This window comes from Panthera onca, chromosome X (assembly GCF_046562875.1).
Source record: "Panthera onca isolate mPanOnc1 chromosome X, mPanOnc1 haplotype 2, whole genome shotgun sequence".
Classification (NCBI taxonomy): domain Eukaryota; kingdom Metazoa; phylum Chordata; class Mammalia; order Carnivora; family Felidae; genus Panthera; species Panthera onca.
This window is the reverse complement of record NC_138357.1, coordinates 82060764-82082156: the sequence shown is the minus strand read 5'-3', so window position 1 is coordinate 82082156 and position 21393 is coordinate 82060764. Positions and strand designations below refer to the sequence as shown.

The following is a 21393-nucleotide window of genomic DNA, read 5'->3' as shown; positions in this document are numbered from 1 at the left end:
AAAGAGATGACACACTTAGTGGGTAACTGGAGATGTATTAGTGAAGACATAAATTTTCAGAGATGGGCATGGTTAAGAGAACTCACAAGTGATCATCAGATACCCAAGGACTCATCAGCTAAAAGCCATTACCACTCCAAAAATTGAAGGACCATAAGATCATAAGAATGGTTACATTTATAATTGGGATAAGGGGCTCCCCACAGGAGTTATGTCCATGGTTAGGGAACTTAGACATGGCCAAAAGACAACACAATGGATAAGAACACATGGGAATAAATACTGTAAAGTCTGATCATCCTTCATCTCGTGACAATGTGTCTTGTTTGCAGAACAAGGGAGCCCAGAGGATGCAATCAAGAAAAGTCATTCTCCTGGGGCACAGAATAGGATAGACATGGCTCAAGAGGAGCAAATGAGGAATAACAAAGAGAGCCCAGCACCGTCAGCTCCTTTGCTGCCCTTGCTCCTGCTTGGGCTGACCCAGTCACGTGTACTTCATAAAGATCTTCGATGTGGGCACATGCTACATGGTGAACGGAATGCAAGACCACATCCAGAGCCATACAGTCTACTATCTAATGAACATCCACATCACACGCTGCTCCATCTACCTATGCTGGCACAGTGAGAGTGAACTCAACCTCAGAGGCTGCATTGGAGGTGACTCTGGCCTCTCGGCTCAGGGCAAGCAGGTAGGAAGGGTTCCATGCACCCCAAGGCATTGACTGATCTGGCCTAGGTGGGCCATGGGTGGGTGGTGTGGCCACTGCCTGGGTCCTGAGGATGGGGGAGGGAACTCACTGACAGTGTAAAAGCAGGTTTTGGTCACACCCACACTTCCACTCCATCAGCCACTCATCCTTGAATGGCTCCCATGTGCCAACATTTGCAAGTTGGTCCTGGCACTTAAGGCTTGCCCAGATCTGGCTGCATCTCCAGCCCTATTACAATGAACACCCTTCACCCCTGCCTGAAAGGTCCCCAATCTCTCTTACAACTCTGTGTCTTTGCTTGTACAGTTTCTCCCACCTACCCTGCCCTCTGTCATCTGGTCACCATCACTTGCACAGACAGCTCCCCTGATGTGCCCCATCCTTGAATCCATCTTCTCCCTTACTCAGTGCTGATGCCACAGCCTCCAGCCTCAACTACAGGCCATATCACTGTCAGCACTTGTCTCCCACCAGTTACTGCTCTTTTCCTGCCCTCTCTCGCCCACCATCTTCCAAAGTATAGCTCCTGTTCCATGGTTTGGTCCAGAAATCCTTCCCTTGTCCTCCCCTGCCCTCCCAGGCAGGTCACCGTGCCCTGGGCTCCATCTCTCCCAGTTCTGGTCCATCTCTGACTCTGTGGCATGAGTCTCTTCTCTGCAGCCAAGGATAGTAATCTGTACATTATGGTTATAAAACAAAACAAAGGCCCATGTTTTCCTTAGAGTTTGACCCCGTGCTGGGCTTGTTAACACAGTTATTTTTCTTGCTGGGTGGATGGCTTGGGTAGGACAAATGGGAAATGAGGTGCAGGAGGGAGGGAGCACTATCTTTTATTGGGCACCTGTGCACAGTCACAGCACCATTGCTGTGAGCCTCATTTAATCTTTACAACAGCTCTGTGGGGTGAGCATTACCACTAATGGTTTATGAAACCTGATGAAGCTAAGGCCCAAGGAGGAGCAAAGAGCAGTCCCAGGTCATGCAGCCAGTAAAAGAGAGAGCCAGGACTGGAAACCATGCTTTCCTGCCTGCCCCTCAGCATTCCCCACTGCAGAGGTGGTGGTGTCCTAGGCAAGGCACTGCACTGGAACGCCCATGGTTCCCTTTCTGTTACCTTCAGACTGGCAGCCTCCCCTTGAGGTGGACTAACACCTCTGACTCCCACCCCTCTCACTCTTCAGAGCAGAATGGAGGGTATGGGTGGCATCACCCACCCCTGCCCCATGGCAACACTTAAAGCCAGGGTCTTTTAGTTGGGGTCAGCTATTGCCCTGCCAAACTACTGCCCTGCCTACACAGCTCAATATCCAGTTTGGACACGTGGTCACTTCCACAATGCATAATGCCTCTGCACACAAACATGTATATGTATGCATATACCTGGAGCCAAACTTCATGCTTATGGAAACAGTGAATCATACAGTTGCAAAGCACTTTCCCATTGACTGTCACCTATAATCAGTCACGGAGTCTGTCACCTACTGTGTGTCATGGAGCACTCTAGGTGCTCCTCGTTCACTATCTATTGTGACTCTCACAGGATCAGGCTGGGTGAGCAAATGCTGTTCACATTTTACAGGGAGGAGATACGAAGACAGAGAGAGCAGGGATGTGTCCCAGGGCACACAGGGACCTGTATGCTGGGGTAGTTTAACCCCTGTCGCCTACCTCCCAATCAAGGCTCCTTCCACCAGAGCACACTGACTGCTGATCTTAATTAGAATCCATAATTAGAATGTGTGTACACAATGCTTGTATTTGTACATATACATGTGTGCCTGTGTCTATGCATTTGTGCTGATGATCCTCACACACTGTCTGTGACTAATAACATGCCTATATGCAGAAGAAGAGTGAATCACTTGCTCATTTGGGGTTCCACAGCTCTTTATGGTACCTCTCAGTGCTGTCATCATTTCTCTCACTGGACTGGTTGTATCTTGAGAACTGGATACTCTGGTACTCATCACTAAAGTGTTCGAGCCACACTGCTGGCTCTCTGTCACCTAGGTCCTTGTGGGTAGTTTCTGATAACCAGCTTACTAAAGAAGAAAAAACCCAGGGGCATGGTTTACAGATGCTGCTGCTTGATAAGCAGGAACTAGGTGGAAGTTGACAGCCGTGGTGTTAATAGCCTCACACAGTTGTGACCCTGAAGGGAAGTAAGGAAAAGAAATCCTCTTAGGAGGCAAAACTCAGAGCCATGCATCTGGTTTATCTCTTTATCCAGAAAGGGACCTGGCCAGACACAGAATCAATACCATCTAACACTCTGGCCAAATGGTCAGAGAGTAGGAAGGAACAAGATGGAGAACTGATAGCATAACAATAATGCAACAAAATAGTGCTTATTATGTGTAAGGCACAGTGTAATTGCTTTGCTTGGATATATATGAGGAGTAAGTGAACAGATCTCTCAGGATGGGCTGAGTATAAGAATATTTGTGCTACCATAAGGAGCATGATGGCTTAGCCTAGGGAAATCAGTCAACATCTTTCTCTAAACATCCAAGTGATTGTTTGATGAGCCAATGAACAAAATTGCCATAGTAGAAGAGATGGATGTTACAGAGGGGTTCAACATGGATTTACCTTCACTTAGGTTGACTTGGCTATCATCACTGTTGAGTGCTTACTTTCTCAACAGCACAAATCCCAATATGTTGGCATTCTCTGGGAAGACCAACAAGTCCTTGAGTAACAGACAGATTACATTGGGTCCCTTCCACCATGGAGTGAGTATCAATTTATTCTTACTGAAATAACCACATATTCTGGAATGGATTTGCCTTCCCTGCCTCCAGTGCTTTTACTGGTACCATCATCTTTGGATTTTCTAATTATTTTATATACTTTATACACAACTGAAATATCCATACAATATTTTTTCTGGTCAAGGTACATATTTCACAGTGAAAGAGGTAAGACAATGGTTTAATGACCGGGCTTCCCTGTTCTTACCACATACACCATAATCTATAAACAACTGCCCTTATAAAAAGGTGGAATGGTCTATGGAAGCTTTAGTTATAGCTACAGTTAGGAAACAACGCTTTGTGAGGTATGAGGGCCATTCTACAAAATTCTGTGTATTCTTTTAATCAACAATAAATATATGGCACTCTTTTTCTTATAAAAAGAATACATAGATCTAGGAACCAAAGGGTGAAAATGGGAGTGACACCTCTCATCACTTCACTCAGTGAAACTCTTGCAAAAGTTTGATTAACAGGAAGTTGAGACTCCTACCTGGCTATTTGGGGTTCCCCATGACTTTGAACCAATAGACATAAAAAGGGTGTTTACTGTGTGGCTGGTATGAGTGCTTCTAATCATCAAGGGTAAATAAGGAGTCTTCTACACAATGGGATAGGGAAGAGCATGTTGGGAATCCAAGAGATTCACTGCGTGACCCTAGCACTGCCATGTCCAGTGGCAAAAGTTGAAGGAAGATTAATTACAACAGCCCAATAAAGGTAGGAACTCTAAGAGCTCAGATTTCACACAATCATTTGGAGGCAGCCTCTAGAGTCCCTTAGGAGCATAATATGCAACTTGCTCCTACAAGTCATGTACAGGATTGCTGGACCTAGTGGAGCAGGACTTAATCTACTGTCTCTATCTATGAGTCCCGGGAAATCTCCTGAGTGCTTTCTTCCACCTCGTGTGCAGTAATAAGGTTAGCCAAAGAATACAGGAACCATACACATGGAGAACCTGAAAGGGCCCCATGCTACAAAGCAAATAACCATGAGCAGCTAAGGTGCTTGTTAAAGGCAAGGGGCACACATTGATTCAAAAGAGAGAAAGGTAAGTCAGAAACACCAGCTGTGGCCTCTTGGCTACTGTCAGGAACAAGGACTATAACCATCTTCCTTATTTCCTTCCTTGCTCCGTGTGTGTGTGTGTGTTTGTGTGTGTGTGTGTGTGTGTGTGATTTATTTCTGTCCTCTTCATCTTTGACCCGTTGTAGAAGATAGCATGTGCATGGTGGCTCAAAGTAAAATTTAACTCATAGCTTGTAGCATATCTACAAAGGATTGCAAGAAAATTAGAATGGGAAAAGGTATCACCCAAAATTATTGGACTTGGAGCTGGAGACAGTAGGTGGTAAGGTTTGCAGTAATCTTGTTTTGGAGAAGCGGTGGATGGTAGTTATAAATGGATTAGAAGCATTATGTTGAACCAAGACAGTTTTGAAAGTGTCAGTTTGGGGAAAAGTTTGCTATCCATTTTGTTCTTACAAATGTTTGTTCTCTAGTAGATATTTCTTATTCTCTCTCTCTCTCTCTCTCATTCCTTCCCTCCACCCCTTCCTTGGCTACCCAGCATTCATTCTACCTTCTTTTATTCAGTCCACTAAGGAAAGATTACTTTAGGGCTTGCATTTTCAACTTTAAATGCAGAGGTGAAAGTGGATGGGGTGGTGGGTAATCACCCCCAAAAGGGTGAAAATTAACTCTTGGAGAAGCAAAAATAAGCTATTATGATAGTTTGTGGCCCTCTACGGCTCAAGACTACCTAATAAAATCTTATTTCTGTTTTTAATTTTTCTTACTGGATTTTTTTGGGTATCACATGAGTAGCAATGATGCTGAGGTCATGGAAGATACACAAAATGTATGCAAGGTCAGCGTTACAAAACCTTGGAGAATACATGGCTGTGATTGGAGGATTTACAATTTGTTGCTCCATTGCAATCATATGTGAGAAGTGGCTTGTGTGTGCCCATTTGCTGCCATTGACTGCCTTTGATCCTCAGTTCCTTTGTGTTATTTGGACTTTGAGAATTAAATTAAAATAGGTTCTATTTAATTCTACAAACATTACTCAATCCGTCATTATTTATGTCAGGTACTGAAAAGAAAAACTGTTGACAATATCTGAATAAATATCAAGCAGCACTTACATATTTTCACTGGGGTGCCTGGGTGGCTCAGTCGGTTAAGCATCCGACTTCGGCTCAGGTCATTATCTTGCAGTTCATGGGTTTCAGGCCCGCATCAGGCTCTGTGCTAACAGCTAAGAGCCTGGAGCCTGCTTCAGATTCTGTGTTTCCCTCTCTATCTGCCCCTCCCCCGCTGGCTCACGCGCTCTCTCTGTCTCTCAAAAATAAATAAACATTAAAAAAAAATTAAGTTCACTAAAAATAGTTTTATAATAATTTAAAGTTTTCAATTGTTTTACTTTTGCTGGAAAAATAATGTGAATAACTTTCAGAAATTTATTACGCTGTTATCATATCAGTTATGAAAATATCTAATTTCAGGGACACCTGGCTGGCTCAGTCAGGTAGAACATACGACTCTTGATCTCAGGGTTGTGAGTTCAAGCCTCACATTGGGTGTGGAGCCTACTTAAAAAATGGCTAATTTTCATATGTAATTTGATACATTATAATGTAAATTACATTACAGTGTAAATAAATTGCATTTAAAGTTGTTCAGCAAATAGTTATATAGAGTTAAATGTTAATAGCTTTTACCATTTTTAAACTAACTTTTAACTTAAACATTTTAGTCATAACTAACCCTGTATTTAAAAATATTTTATGATGGACTTGACAGATATATTTAGAACTCTGCAAACCAAAGCAACAAAATATACTTTCTTCTCGAGTGCACATGGAACATTCTCCAAGATAGATCACATGCTGGGTCACAAAACAGCCCTTCATAACTATGAAAGAATTGAGATCATACCATGCACACTTTCAGACCACAATGCTATGAAACTTGAAATCAGCCACAGGAAAAAGTCTAGAAAACCTCCAAAAGCATGGAGGTTAAAGAACACCCTACTAAAGAATGAATGGGTCAACCAGGCATTTAGAGAAGAAATTTAAAAATATATGGAAACAAATGAAGATGAAAATACAACAATCCAAATGCTTTGGGATGCAGCGAAGGCAGTCCTGAGAGGAAAATACATTGCAATCCAGGCCTATCTCAAGAAACAAGAAAAATCCCAAATACAGAATCTTCCAGCACACCTAAAGGAAATAGAAGCATAATAGCAAAGACACCCCAAACCCAGCAGAAGAAGAGAAATAATAAAGATTAGAGCAGAAATGAACAATATAGAATCTAAAAAAAACTGTAGAGAAGATCAATGAAACCAAGAGTTGGTTTTTTGAAAACATAAACAAAATTGATAAACCTCTAGCCAGGCTTCTCAAAAAGAAAAGGGACATGACCCAAATAAATAAAATCATGAATGAAAATGGAATTATTACAACCAATCCCTCAGAAATACAAGTAATTATAAGGGAATACTATAAAAAATTATATGCCAACAAACTGGACAACCTGGAAGAAATGGACAAATTCCTAAACACCCACATTGTTCCAAAACTCAAACAGGAAGAAATAAAAAACTTGAACAGACCCTAACCAGTGAAGAAATTGAATCAGTTATCAAAAATCTCCCAACAAATAAGAGTCCAGGACCAGATGGCTTCCCAAGGGAATTCTACCAGACATTTAAAGCAGAGATAATACCTATCCTTCTCAAGCTGTTCCAAAAAACAGAAATGGAAGGAAAACTTCTGGACTCATTCTATGAAGCCAGCATTACTTTGATTCCCATACCAGACAGAGACCCAGCAAAAAGACAACTACAGGCCAATGTCCCTAATGAATATGGATGCAAAAATTCTCAATAAGATACTAGCAAATCGAATTCAACAGCATATAAAAAGAATTGTTCACCATGATCAAGTGTGATTCATTCCTGGGCTGCAGGGCTGGTTCAACATTTGCAAATCAGTCAATGTGATACATCACATTAATAAAAGAAAACATAAGAACCATATGATTCTGTCAATCGATGCAGAAAAGGCCTTTGACAAAATCCAGCACCCTTTCTTAATAAAAACCCTCGAGAAAGTCAGGATAGAAGGAACATATTTAAACATCAGAAAGGCCATTTATGAAAAGCCCACTGCTAATATCATCTTCAGTGGGGAAAAACTGAGAGCTTTCCCCCTGAGATCAGGAACAAGACAGGGATGTCCACTCTCACCGCTCTTGTTTCACATAGTGTTCGAAGTTCTAGCATCAGCAATCAGACAACAAAAGGAAATCAAAGGCATCAAAATTGGCAAAGATGAAGTCAAGCTTTCATTTTTTGCAGATGACATGATACTATACATGGAAAACCCGACAGACTCCACCAAAAGTCTGCTAGAACTGATACATGAATTCAACAAAGTCGCAGGATGAAAAATTAATGTACAGAAATCAGTTGTACTCTTATACACTAATAATGAAGCAACAGAAGACAAATTGATTCCATTCACAATTGCACCAATAAGCATAAAATACCTAGGAATAAATCTAACCAAAGATGTAAAAGATCTGTATCCTGAAAACTATAGAAAGCTTGTGAAGGAAATTGAAGAAGATATAAAGAAATGGAAAAATCATTCCGTGTTCATGGATTGGAAGAATAAATATGTCAAAATGTCAATACTACCCAAAGCTATCTACACATTCAGTGCAATCCCAATCAAAATTGCACCAGCATTCTTCTTGAAGCTAGAACAAGCAATCCTAAAATTTATATGGAACCACAAAAGACCCCGAATAGCCAAAGTAATTTTGAAGAAGACCAAAGTAGGAGGCATCACAATCCCAGACTTTAGCCTCTACTACAAAGCTGTAATCATCAAGACAGCATGGTATTGGCACAAAAACAGACACATAGACCAATGGAATAGAATAGAAACTCCAGAAATGGACCTACAAAAGTATGGCCAACTAATCTTTGACAAAGCAGGAAAGAATATCCAATGGAAAAAAGACAGTCTCTTTGACAAATGGTGCTGGGAGAACTGGACAGCAACAAGCAGAAGAATGAAACCAGACCACTTTCTTACACCATTCACAAAAACAAACTTAAAATGGATAAAGGACCTGAATGGGAGACAGGAAACCATCAAAACCCTAGAGGAGAAAGCAGGAAAAAATCTCTGTGACCTCAGCCGCAGCAATTTCTTACTTGACACATCCCCAAAGACAAGGGAATGAAAAGCAAAATTGAACTATTGGGACCTCGTGAAGATAAAAAGCTTCTACACTGCAAAAGAAACAATCAACAAAACTAAAAGGCAACCAATGGAATGGGAAAAAGATATTTGCAAATGACATATTGGACAAAGTATCCAAAATCTATAAGAGCTCACCAAACTCCACACCCAAAAAACAAATAATCCAGTGAAGAAATGGGCAGAAAACATGAATAGACACTTCTCCAAAGAAGACATTCAGATGGCCAACAGGCACATGAAAAGATCTCAATGTCATTCCTCATCAGGGAAATACAAATCAAAACCACACTGAGATACCACCTCACGCCAGAGTGGCTAAAATGAACAAATCAGGAGACTATAGATGCTGTCGAGGATGTGGAGAAACAGGAACCCTCTTGCACTGTTGGTGGGAATGCAAACTGGTGCAGCCACTCTGGAAAACAGTGTGGAGGTTCCTCAGAAAATTAAAAGTAGACCTACCCTATGACCCAGCAATAGCACTGCTAGGAATTTACCCAAGGGATACAGGAGTACTGATGCATAGGGGAACATGTACCCCAATGTTTATAGCAGCACTTTCAACAATAGCCCAATTATGGAAAGAGCCTAAATGTCCATCAACTGATGAATGGATAAAGAAATTGTGGTTTATATACACAATGGAATACTACTTGGCAATGAGAAAGAATGAATTATGGCCTTTTGTAGCAACATGGATGGAACTGGAGAATGTTATGCTAAGTGAAATAAGCCATACAGAGAAAGATACCATATGTTTTCACTCTTATGTGGATCCTGAGAAACTTAACAGAAGACCATGGGGGAGGGGAAGGATGAAAAAAAAAAGTTAGAGAGGGAGGGAACCAAACCACAAGAGACTCTAAAACTGAGAATAAACTGAGGGTTGATAGGGGATGGGAGGGAAGGGAGGGTGGGTATTAAGGAGGGCACCTGTTGGGATGAGCACTGGGTGTTGTATGGAAACCAATTTGACAATAAATTTCATATTAAAAAAATATTTTATGTATGAAGCACAATTATACATAGCTATATATATATATATATATATATATATATATATATATTTCAATATACATACATAGCTATATGTATATATATATATATATATATATGTATATATATATATATATTTCAATACCATAGATATACCACATATGGTATATCTATGGTATTGAAATTTCATGGGAGGGAGCAACAGCAATTAGAAAAAAAAATATCAAGAAAGGCTTCTTAAAGTGTTATAATGAAAAGTAGGTGGATAAAGCTACTCTAATAGCTCTTTCACCTCCTAGCCAAGGGGAAGAGGTATAATATAATCTAGAGTTAATAAATGATATAGTGAAAGAAAGAACAAAAATTGTGGGAGTTTATTCATTGTAGTAGTGGCCTCCAAGTTGTTAAGTGGCAAAAACATGAACTGGAGTCTGTCCCTATTTAGTCTTCCCAGCTCTGGCCACTCCCCACTTGTGTGGAACCAGACTTGATCTCTTTCCCCCTGCTCCACATGCCTTCAGTCCTTACATTTGTGGAGAAATAAGCCAACCCCATGTCCTGTCAAATTTTAGGCCTTGCATGAAGGGAGAAGAGGTGGAGAGCCCTGCAAGCTCATTGGTCTACAGAGGGAAGGGGAAAGGGCAGAGTTCTCCCAGGACTATGATACACTCTTAATTCTATCAAGCACTTTTAACTGAATTATTAGAATTATGACAAGTTCCTTGTCAGACCCCATCACCTCCCCATTCCATTTCAGATAGACATCACCTGGAAATCTGAGGGGGTCCCTGGACACAGTACCCATCCACTAAAGAGTGCTTCCTAAGCCTAAGCTGTCTCTGACCTTGTCTCCCTCTCCTGGGTATTACCCAGCCCCTTAGGAAACCATGGTCCAAGAAATCAATGGAAGAACCTCTACTTCCAGTAAAAAACACCTCAGTGCCGAAAGCAAGTCTTGGTTCATGGTCAGTCAAGGAGCTGCCTTGCTTTAAATGGAGGTGGGTTTTGTTTTACATTGTTCCTTTATTGATGAATTTACAGGAGGGAAGAGAAAGCCATTACTCGGTCCTCCATAAGATTCTGTCCCAGCGATTAGGGGTCTGGTATTGGGGGACTAGAGGGTTGAGGATTCCTGGAGAAAGGTCCAGGGAAATACTCTCCCAAACAGGGTGAAGGTGGATCTTGGATTGTCTGAGGGCCCTATCCCTTAGTGGGCAGTGTAGCTGAGAGGGCAATTTCAACCACACAAGTGTACTTTGGCACATGGTTCCAAGTGTTCCTCCCTACTGCAACTCCTGCCACCATCCCTGGTGATCTCACTGTCCACATGAATAACCCAACCAACACCCTGTTCTCCCAGCCTATTGACCCCTCCCTCATCTCTAGGAAGTGTCTTCACTCCCCTTTAAGCACCAATTCCTTGGGCCTTACCATCACTTTGTCTGCTCTATCTTCTTAAATACAATCATCCGACTGTCTGACCATAGGACTAGTGCCCTAGTTCATCTTTCCAGTTCTGTCAACACCTCTTCGCAGATACCTAGAACACTGCCAGACATATAGCAGGCACTTGATACTTGGTATACTTCTTTAACATTCTGCCCTGTTCATAGGCTTCAAGTCTCCTATACTGTCTCCTAATTTCATCTTCCTCCCCAAGCCTCCCTGGGTCCCACGATCCATCTCTTCCACCATTCTGTGTATCTACTGTGTCAGGCACCGTGCACACAGTAATGAAGATACAGACCCACATAGTCACGGTCTTTGATCTTGCGTCCTTATTCCAGAACCAAATCTTGAGATAAACGAACTAATCTTCTTGATTCCAAGATTACTGACCACCTTGCCATGGAGGAAAGGTCTCCCAAAAATCATGGGCTCCATCCTCCAATGGGGCCTCCCCAATGCCTGTCATCTTTCCACAGTCCCCTCTCCAAGTCCTTTCTTGACAGTCCCTTATCCCAGGCCTTACACTGTTACCTCCTCAGGGCTACATGAGTCAATCTCTAACATCTCCCTATCGGCTCCTGCCTGCTTAAACTTCCCTTTCCTTTCCCAAGAAAATCTTCACTTATTCCCTTATCTCTCTTGAGTACCTATCTCTCTCCTCCCTGTCTCATCCACATTTCTCAAAAAGAGAGCCTATACTTGATGCCCAGTCTCCCCTACCTCTGCTTTCTGCTCCAGACTTTCCCACTTCACTCCTTCAAAGTCTGTCCTCTGTGCTTACAATCCTCATGACTCCCCACCCCACTGCAATCCTGCCTGTACTGCAGACTACAGCTAGGACCCAAGTTATCCCAGAGAAGCATGCTAAGCATGCTCCCCTGAATCCAATAAATATAGATTGAGGCAGAAACTCTTCCATTTTTAAATGTCATACCAAAATGTGATAGCCCACCAAAAAAAAAAAAAAGCAACAAACTCAGAAATGGCAAGTAGATTTAATGGAGAGTGTCGACTTCAATTGATTGATAGTGGCTGCCTAGAGTGCTGTGTTGAGTAGGTTTCTGAGGATGCACCCTGGCTCGAAGAGAAAGACTGCTGGGATTAGGAATATCTGAAAACACAAGTAAAATAAATTGAAAAAGTCAACTGATAACCATCAAAAGGGAAAGAATAAAATGCTAATCGTGGGGTTTTCCCACATGCTCCATATGGTCCTGCAACCTTGGCCTTCCTATAACCAGCCAGTTCCTCATCCCAACCCCATAGGCCCAAGCTGTCCAGACCCAGTCTAAGTAGATACCTGAAATCTCACTTATAGGAGAAACCACAGGCACCAGAGCTGCCACTGGTGCTGGCACCAGCTCCACCAAGGCCCGCGAAAAGCCCAAATGTGAGCGTAGCAGTCAGGCTGGCACTGGCACCAAAGCCACCACTGGCACTAGCACTGGCACTAGCACCAGAGCTAGCACCACCACTCTCTTGGGCTTTGGCTTTAGCTTCAGCTCCCGCCTGGATCCGGGCTTTGGCCCAGGGTCCAATATCAGCTTCGTCCCAGTTGCAGGGCCCAGCAGCATTTTCAGAGCCAAGCCCAATGCCCATTCGAGCTCTAATCTCAGCTCTCGCCTTGGCTTCAGCTGCAGCCTCGGCAGCAGCCTTCATATCTGCTTCCATTGCCTCTCGGTACTGAGCTGCCCATTCCTTGGGATCCTTCTTTTGTACCTGAAACAGAAATAACAACCATCAGAAGGATCAGAATCTAAGAAGTGAGCACCTACTTTATGCTAGGCACCATGTTATGTGCCCTACACAATAATAACAATATAATAAATACTACAGTAATTACGTACCTAACATTCCATCCCTGCTCTGACCCTTATTAGCTCTGTGACCTTGGACATGTTATCTAATAAATTCTGTGAGTCTGAGTTTTCTCATCTGGTATAGGGTAATGATGTTAGTTGTACAAATTAAATGATTCAGATAAATGGCACATTAACAGAGGCTTCAGAATGTTCATGTATGAGCTGCAGGCTGCTATACACACAGCCTACTTTAGCCAGTAGCACCCCGTGCTCTTGATATGCCAAGCTGGGGCAGCGATCCAATTACCTTGCAGGCAAACTTGAGGACTTTCATCTTGCTGGTCTCATAGTAGGAGCGCAGGCCCCAGAAGAATTCATACTCAGGGGGATTGCTATTAGGGACTCTGGCATAGTCCAAGTACCTTGAAAAGAGGTTGAAAGCCTTTATGTCTAAGACAACCACAGCCCACCCATGTATGGACTGGACATCCCCACTATATACTATAACTTTTCTTCCAATATGGAGCCCTATCCCATTGGTCCTGCCCAGAAGCCATGTGGAGGTGCAAGATGAGATACATGTAGAGTATCTGCTCATAAGAAGGCCACAACTTCTGTGCCCGTGCCCTTTGTCACAATGAACCCAGATTCTTGCTGGGTGTGTTGTAAACAGAGGAGCCATTTCTTCAGGGCCCCTGCTCTGAGCACACCCCACCACTGGGTCATGTCTGTAACCTGGGGAGCCCTGGGACAGTCCACCATAGAAAATGACTATAAAGAGAAGAAATAGTCCACCAAGAGTAGCATATTTTGTGCATACTCCCAACTGTGTGTGTGTACGTGTGTACGCACACACACATGCAGGTGCATGCTAATGTCTCTGTGTGAGTGCACATGTGCTAAGAACCACAGACACAATGGGCTCTGGCTAGAAAATCAAGAGGGCTCCGTGACCAAATGGGCCCCTTACCAGCCAGGGCCACAATCAGACTTCCACTCTCTGAGACCCAGGTCCCTCAACTGACAATGGGGATGGGATGGCAGCACCTATACTGGGTATACGGTAGTTATGAAAATGAAATGAGATGCACAAGTCAAGCCCCCAGCATAGTACTTGGCTGCTTAAAGCTATGATTCTATGGCATTTCTTTATGGACATTAATTTCTATAAAGCCCTGGTTAGCACAGTAAAAAATAACCAAGGCACTGGGGCCAGTACCTAAATATGACTCTTCCATTTGCTACCTGTGCAACCCCCTAAGCAAATTACTTCACCTTTCTGAACCTCAGTTTACTCACACGCACAACATTGGTAATGACAATCCCTACCTTGAAGAATTACACTGAGGGCATAAGTGAGAGTACATTTTGGTCAGGAAATGTGTCCTCCTGCTCACTCTCACTATCTCAGAAATAAGCTACCTACCATCTGCCACACACACACATATACACATGCCTAATCACACACACGCAGTATAGCTTAATCACTCAGCTCTGAAAACAGGCAAAACACATGGAACACACCATCACCAGACACACACTTACTTCTGCTTCACGAACTCATCAGTAATAAGCTTCTTCACATCCCCAAAAAGCGAGTGATGTATCCTGATAGCAGAAAGAAAAATCCATCAATAAGTCAATCAATCAAACAATCAATCAATCAATCAGATATGGCACTTCCCAGAGGTATGCAGAGGCATTTTCAACATGGAAAAGAGACTGTTAGCACAAGAGGAAAACTCCACAGAAGCCCAAGAGATAGTGAGACAGGGGCAGAGAGTTTGGGAACATTTCCCCATCCACCCAGGTCAGAACCCTGGACCCTCTACTAGCACTTCCATCTATTCCACCAGACCACCAGACTGATGCAATCCTGGGACTCCTCTCTTGTCAAAGGACAACATGGACAGCAAGCACTGAAAGAGCCCAATCATACCCAGGGCGCAGCCCCAGCTTGCGCAGCACCTCCCAGATGACAGCTGCAAGGGGAGGCAAGAAGAGACAGGGACAGAAAATGAACATGTGGAATTCCAACTGTGGCCACCCATTCAGCTGCATGCCCAGCCACTCACCCTCACTGGACCGATTTCCATTCATAAAGATGATGCTAAGAAGCACCATGAGGAGACCCAGCTTTGGTGAATCCTTAGTCCTAGGAAAATAACAGGGTAGAGAGGAGGTTTATGTCCAGCAGCCATCTGCAAAAAACACACCAGTCAGTTCACTAGGCTAGCCTCTCCCAGATTCCTCAGACATGAGAGAATTCTGCCCAGTCTATGCTTCAAGCTCTATGTGACCCTGGGCAAGGCACTTAGACTCTTGAGCCTCAGTATCCTATTCAGTAAAATGGGAAAATCCAATCCTCCCTACCTCAGGTTGCTGAGAGGATGGAAGAATGCCTGAAACCTGGTACAACCCAGGCACCCAGCCAGCGTGAGTCCCACCTTTCTCTCCCAGATCCCTCTGCCCCAAGAAAATTCTAGGCACAGCCCCAGTGATGTTCCTGTCCTGTGAGCATCATGATTTACCCACACCAGGAAACTTTCCTTTGAGAACCACTCTACCAAAGCCAGTAGGAAGAGACAAGCAATGACAGGTCTACTTTCCTGGGAAGCTTCTGGAAAAACAGAAAACCTGATAGTAGGAATGCACTGCTTCAGGCTTCTACACCTTCATTCAATCATAATCAAGCACCACTACCATGTGCAGGGCTCCAACTATGTGTGAACTGAAAGAGGAGCTTTTCAGGCCCTGTCTTCCTGCCTCTCTAAGGAAATGTGGGGAGAGTTGACAGGGATGGGGTAGTGCCATAGACAGAAGCAGAGCCTCCCTCCCACCCCAGCCCTTTCCCAGCTTACGTTCCCAGTATGCCTGCATCAGTGGGCTCTAAGGTGCTGAGAAGAATGTACAAGTGGTCATTCTTATCAATTTCCTTCAACTGAATCCCAAATACCTATGGATGGGGAGAACAGCTTGTGAGATCACAAATTCAGCTTCTTGGGCATCCCACAGCTCCCCGTGTACCTAGGTATGTGGGCGTGTGGGTGTGCATGTGTGTGTGTATAGGGGGAAGGGGTCAGTGAGATAATGTACATAAACGTTAAGTGATCAGCACACAGCAAACAGGTAAGAAATGTACTATTGTTATCAGCATCATCTCTGAGATTATCGGGAATCTAGGGAGACAGAGAATGGGGAATGGAAGGAAAGAGGTGAGCATGTGAAATACATTACATGACATCTCCAGCAGCAGACAGAAACCAGGACTAAGTTGGGTGGCTTGGGTCCTAGCTGTGCTTTTGCCAGACATGCTATGTGACCCTGGGCTAGTCTATACCCCTCCTTAGGCTACTATCTACCCACCCACACAGTGATGGGACTGAATTAGTGAGCGGTCCCACCTCCAGAAGACACATGTACACTTATTTAATTCAATGCTTCCCCATTGCATCCATCCCCCACGGCTGCCACTTCACCTTCTCCAAGGAATAGCCTGCTCGTTCAATGATTTCAGGGTACACATCAGTGTATTCTTTGATGATGTCCTTCAGCATGTCTGCAAGGGGAGAATGTTGCGAGCACCTGAGCTGAAGTGAAGCCAGGTGGCCCAAAACCCAAGCTAAAGACCCTTTAACAACCCTGCTATGGGTGGCACAAACAGTTCTGAAATAATGAATAGAGATGCTAGCACTGCCAAATTAGAACTTTGGGAGTACACAGGTAGGAGCATAAGGGCAAGGAATGCCCTCAGCACATGGGAAAGTGGGCAATGGAGAGCACAGTTTAGGGGATGGGGTTAGCAGGACGCTACCTGAGCGTTTGATGGGAATCTTTGTCTGGTCTTTAACCAAGAGGTACTTTACCAAATCGTTTGCCTGGACAAGGGAAAAAAAGGTAGAAAGATCAAAATATGTTTGCAAAAGATTTGAGGGGAAGGCAGAAAAAGAAGGCAAGGCAGTAGATAAGGAAAAGTACAGAGAACAGGGTTCTTACCCTCCCCTGCAAAAGGGCCACATCCCGAGGTGGTGGTGTTTCAGGCTCCTGGGATGACTGGAGCTTGGCAGCTCGGCGGCGAGCCTTGCCCCTACGGGCCTTAGGTGATCTCAGGGAGAGCAAAGCTCTCCGGGCCCAAGCAGCCAACCGAGTCCTTGATGCCCTGCGGGCCCAAAAGGCTATGGGGCCCCTTGAAGCCCTGCGGGCCATTGAGGCCATTAGGGCCTTTGAGACCCTTCGGCCAGCTGTGGTTCCAGAAGCCTGACTCTGATCACTGCTGCCATCCTCTTCACCATTCAGAGGCTTCACCTGCATTAATAGAGAGAGAAAAATATTGTCAGATAAAGTAGATGTTCCTTCTCCCTCATCCTATTTTTTCCAGAAGGTTCCTCTAATCCCACCCATATAGTAACAGCCTGACTAGATATTGGCCATGTTGAGTCTTGGGTTTGTTTTTCAGACTTCCAGGCAGGAGTTTCATCTCTTCACCAGGCCAGAAGGAACATAAGGATGGGGCCTGAGGATTCTCCTCTCCCTATGTCCACCACTGCTCTGCTTGTACCACCCTGGAAAAGTCATTCCACCTCTCTGGGACTCAGCTTCCTTCCCTATAAAACTGTATTATTTTCAGGATTTAATGAGATAACCCGTATGAATGTGCCTAGCTCAAGGTCTAACACATGGTAGCTACTATGTAAATACAAACTGCTTTATATTCAGATTGCAGCTATGTGTACTATCTTATTTCTCCATGAGTCTGTGAACTCTCTGCAGAGAGAAATTGTATCACATTTCTCTTATTGTCCCCCACAGCCTTGATGAGCACAGGAAACTTTCTAAATGTTTGCAAAACAAATGAACTAACTGGGAGAAGTGAAAAGGGAAGAGTGGTGATTACAGAAGTCTTACCTTTCTGGCTTTCTTGGCCTTGACCTTGGGCCTAGTATCCTGATTCTCCTGAACCTGAGCAGCTGCACCCTCAGGCTTAGGTTCATCTGCCAAAGCCTGAGAGGCAGGATCCTCAGGCTCCAGGGCCTTTATATTGACCTTTGTATTAGCCACACAGCTGACCTTTTTGGTCTCAGTGGCAGGCAGTGTCACAGGCTGAGGGTCAGCACTCTGTATCTTGGTGTCAGCTGCTAGACTCTTCTTTTCAGCTGCCAGAACCTGGGTATCAGTCAGCTTAGTGGTAGGTGAGGCCTGAGTGGCAGCTGTCTCCCGAACCTCTGGAGTCTTTGAGACCTCTGTGGCCTTTGAGACCTCTGGTGCCTTTGATGTCTTCTGTGTCTCTGAGACCTCCGAGTTCTGGGTCACTGTCAATAGGCTCTGTATCTTCAAGCCACTGTCCTTCTCTGAAGCTTCAGCCTGCAAGAGGAAGCAGGAAAGCTCACAGACTTTCTCCCCACCCCCAAGTAAGCAAGTGGCTCCAAAATTCCAGGCCTCACTTCTCTGACCTATACTAACTCCTACTTGTGATGTGCTCTGCCCATCTAACCCACAAGGACTCTCTTTCCTCTGAGCAGGAAGTGATGGCACAAGAATGGCTGGCCTGCCCTCCCTCCCTCCCTCCCTCCCTCCCTCCCTTCCTTCCTTCCTCCCTCCCTCCCTCCCTCCCTCTACAGAGTGGGGGGAGGGGCACCCAGACAGGAAAGTGGGTAAAAAAGGACAAGGATGGGGGGGTGGTGCCAAGGGAACTGAAGCAGCAACAGGGGTTGGAGAAGAAAAGAAGCAAAGGAGAAGAAGGAAGGAGGCCTTACCTGGAAGCGGGTTGGACCCGTACCTTTCTCGCTTGTGTCAGACATGTCTCAAGTTGGCCTGGCAAGAGCTGAGCCTAAGGAGAGAAGGCTTGGGTGAAAAGGGGAGCCTCCAGAACGTCCTCCCTCTAGTTCTGCCTGGAAACGGATCCTCACTTTCTGTAGGGCCCCAATCCCAAACCCCTCCCCCACCCCCAAAGACTACGTTCTTAGATTCAGTAATCCAGAGCGTCTAGATCTCAATTCTCTGCAGCCGCACCCTCCCCTCCTCCAGGAAGATGTGCCAGCGCGGCAGCTGGGGACCCCGCCCCTTTTCCCAATACACCCCCCGCCCAGCCGCAGGCCAACAGTACGCATGCGCATTCGTTGCAGGGCCCACCTCAGCCCCACCCGCTTTCCCAGCACAAGCTCTTTTTTGATGTCCACCGTGCACATGCGCACTCGGCATCTTCCCCCGTCTCCAAGCTGGCCCTTTACACGCCCCTTCCTAGAGATCCATAGTGCGCATGCGCAACGGTCCGGCCTCTGTCCACAACCCTTTCCAACATACGCCCTTCTTTAGGTCCGCCGTGCCACTCCACCCCGCCCCCTCCCCAACAGGCCTCCCTCTAAAATTATCGCAGTATCTGGTGGTCCCAGCCCCTCCCCTACTCATACCCACCCCAAGTCCACAGTACCTCCCGCCCGGTCCCACCCTTTTTCACAACACGCCCCCTCCGACCAGGGGCAAAGCACATCTTGGTTCCGCCCCTTCCTTAATACACCCCCTCCTCAAATCAGACTGAAGCCAGTGATTCCATCTTGGGCCCAGCCAAATCGGGTCCAGTCCCCTCCCTTCCCATCCGGATGGATCCGGTACGATCCGGTCCCTACAGCAGGTTTTCCCCAGATCCCAGAGGGTGGGGCCATAGATCACAGAGCCCCTACTGGACAGCGGATCGAGAGCTGGGCCCCGCAGCTCACCTCCTTCTCCTTAAAGAAAAGTGCGTCCACTCTCCAAGCCCCTCCAAAACTCCTAGACTGCCCTCCCCGCTCCAGGCCGGAAATGGTCCCGCCCCTTTCCGCCTCCCTAGGGGGCCTCTGTCGCAGCCAGTCTGCCCTTCCCCCCTCTCTGCTCCTCATTCCTTATCACCCCCCACCCCCGTATTCCCTCAGCCTTGCTTCTTGCTCCCTATTACCCCTCACATTTCCTATTTACCCCACAGAATTCCCTATCCCCATTCCTTACACCCTCCTCCGCGTTACCTATGCACCCCCTTCCCTAGTATTCCTTAACCCTTCTTTGCATTTCCTATTTTCTTCTCTGGATTTACACTTTCCCTCAATGCCCCCCCCCCATACTCCCAGTCAGCCACCCAACAAGTCCGGTTCCCCTTTCTTCTCCCCCCCGTCTCCCCCACTAATCTCTGACCCATAGTCCTACCGCCTACTACTCTCAGTAGTCTTCTTTGCCTACATCCAGCTCCAGGTCATCTCTCCCTCAGCTGCAGTGGTGCAGTAAAGATTGCCCACCTACCTGGCTATAGGTTCGAGGGGGCTGAAACTACTGGCTGCCAGGAAACCCAAAATCTCAACGCCCCTTACCTGGTCCTCGAGCAAGTCCCAAATACGTCTGCCCTCTCTCAGTCCCTCTCAAAGTCTCAGCCTCCTGGACTAGAGCTGCAACCAGCCCAGCCCAGCCCCTTTCCGCAGCCCCCTGCCACCCCCCCTCCTTCCTTGGGGGAGGGGCAATGGGGCCCCGCTCAGGGCTGTCTGACGCCAAAGCCCGTGTTTATGCCACTGTACCAGGCTCGGTCTGCAGCCCTTCCAACCAAAACCACCCCCTCAAAGCGACTCATTCATTGAATTTATTTATTTTTATATCTTTATTTTTTTCTTATTACAAAGGTAATGTGTTGTGAAAATTCAAATAATGTAGAAATATGTAACATACCAATGAAAGGCCACTCATCTCATTTCCCAGAAATAACCACTGTTAACAGTTTGATATACATCCCTCCTCATTTTTTTCTACTCATACACTATTTGGGTTTTCTCCCCACAAATGGTATCCTGTTCTGTGACCCGGGTTTTTTTCCAGTTATATATTCTAAACAGTTTTCTGTAGTGCACATTTTTCTTAACAGTTGCATAGTCTTTTCTTGCATAGATAGTCCATAATTATTTAACCAGTCCAGGTTCACGATACATGGATATGGACATTTAGATGGTCTTCCCCTCCCTTTACTATTATAAGCAACACTACAAGGAATATCCTGTATTTGTATGTCTGTATTGGGCTTTTTTGTTGTTCTTTACAGTATTTTTTGCTGACTCGAATGCTACAAAAACTCTTCCATTTAAAATTTGTCAACTTACTCTCAAAAGGTACATGGAATAATGTTCCCACCAACAATGTCTCTCATACGTTTATGTGTCACATATATAACAAATATTTTTCATGTTATTGATGATAATCTTTGCTATACAAAAGGATTTAGTTATTATGTAGTGTCCTTTTATCACAATTCCCTTTTATCACAAAATGCGTGTTTTTTTCAAGCACTTTTTTGGCTTCAGTATTTACATTTACATATTCGAGTATTCAAAAATTTGTTTTGTAAAAGACTCAGCTTAATTATTTTCCAAAA

The 21393-nt window shown here is 44.9% G+C and overlaps 1 protein-coding gene and 1 non-coding gene across 11 annotated transcripts; both read right to left on the bottom strand.

Moving 5' to 3' along the window:
- Window positions 1-12187: 12187 nt before the first annotated feature.
- On the bottom strand, window positions 12188-20469 carry MAGED2 (MAGE family member D2). Of its 10 annotated transcripts, none has more exons than XM_081793769.1 (13): window positions 20348-20469; window positions 18767-18840; window positions 17919-18374; window positions 17010-17318; window positions 16828-16891; window positions 16493-16572; window positions 15875-15969; window positions 15089-15168; window positions 14953-14995; window positions 14559-14621; window positions 13321-13435; window positions 12512-12930; window positions 12188-12322 (listed from the first exon to the last, which is right to left on the bottom strand). In XM_081793769.1, exons 2-12 carry the CDS (start codon window positions 18809-18811, stop codon window positions 12520-12522), a joined length of 1761 nt encoding a protein of 586 aa, XP_081649895.1. In that variant the 5' UTR covers window positions 18812-18840; window positions 20348-20469; the 3' UTR covers window positions 12188-12322; window positions 12512-12519. The 10 variants fall into 10 exon arrangements, with proteins under 10 accessions (XP_081649895.1, XP_081649892.1, XP_081649901.1 ...); XM_081793766.1 differs by lacking the exon at window positions 20348-20469 and adding an exon at window positions 19727-19900 and having other exon boundaries at window positions 18790-18840; XM_081793775.1 differs by lacking the exon at window positions 20348-20469 and adding an exon at window positions 19727-19900 and having other exon boundaries at window positions 12835-12930; window positions 18790-18840.
- Window positions 13591-13726, bottom strand: LOC145714785 (small nucleolar RNA SNORA11). The gene has a single exon (XR_014136992.1). It is a non-coding gene; the product is annotated as a small nucleolar RNA SNORA11 (small nucleolar RNA).
- Window positions 20470-21393: the final 924 nt, after the last annotated feature.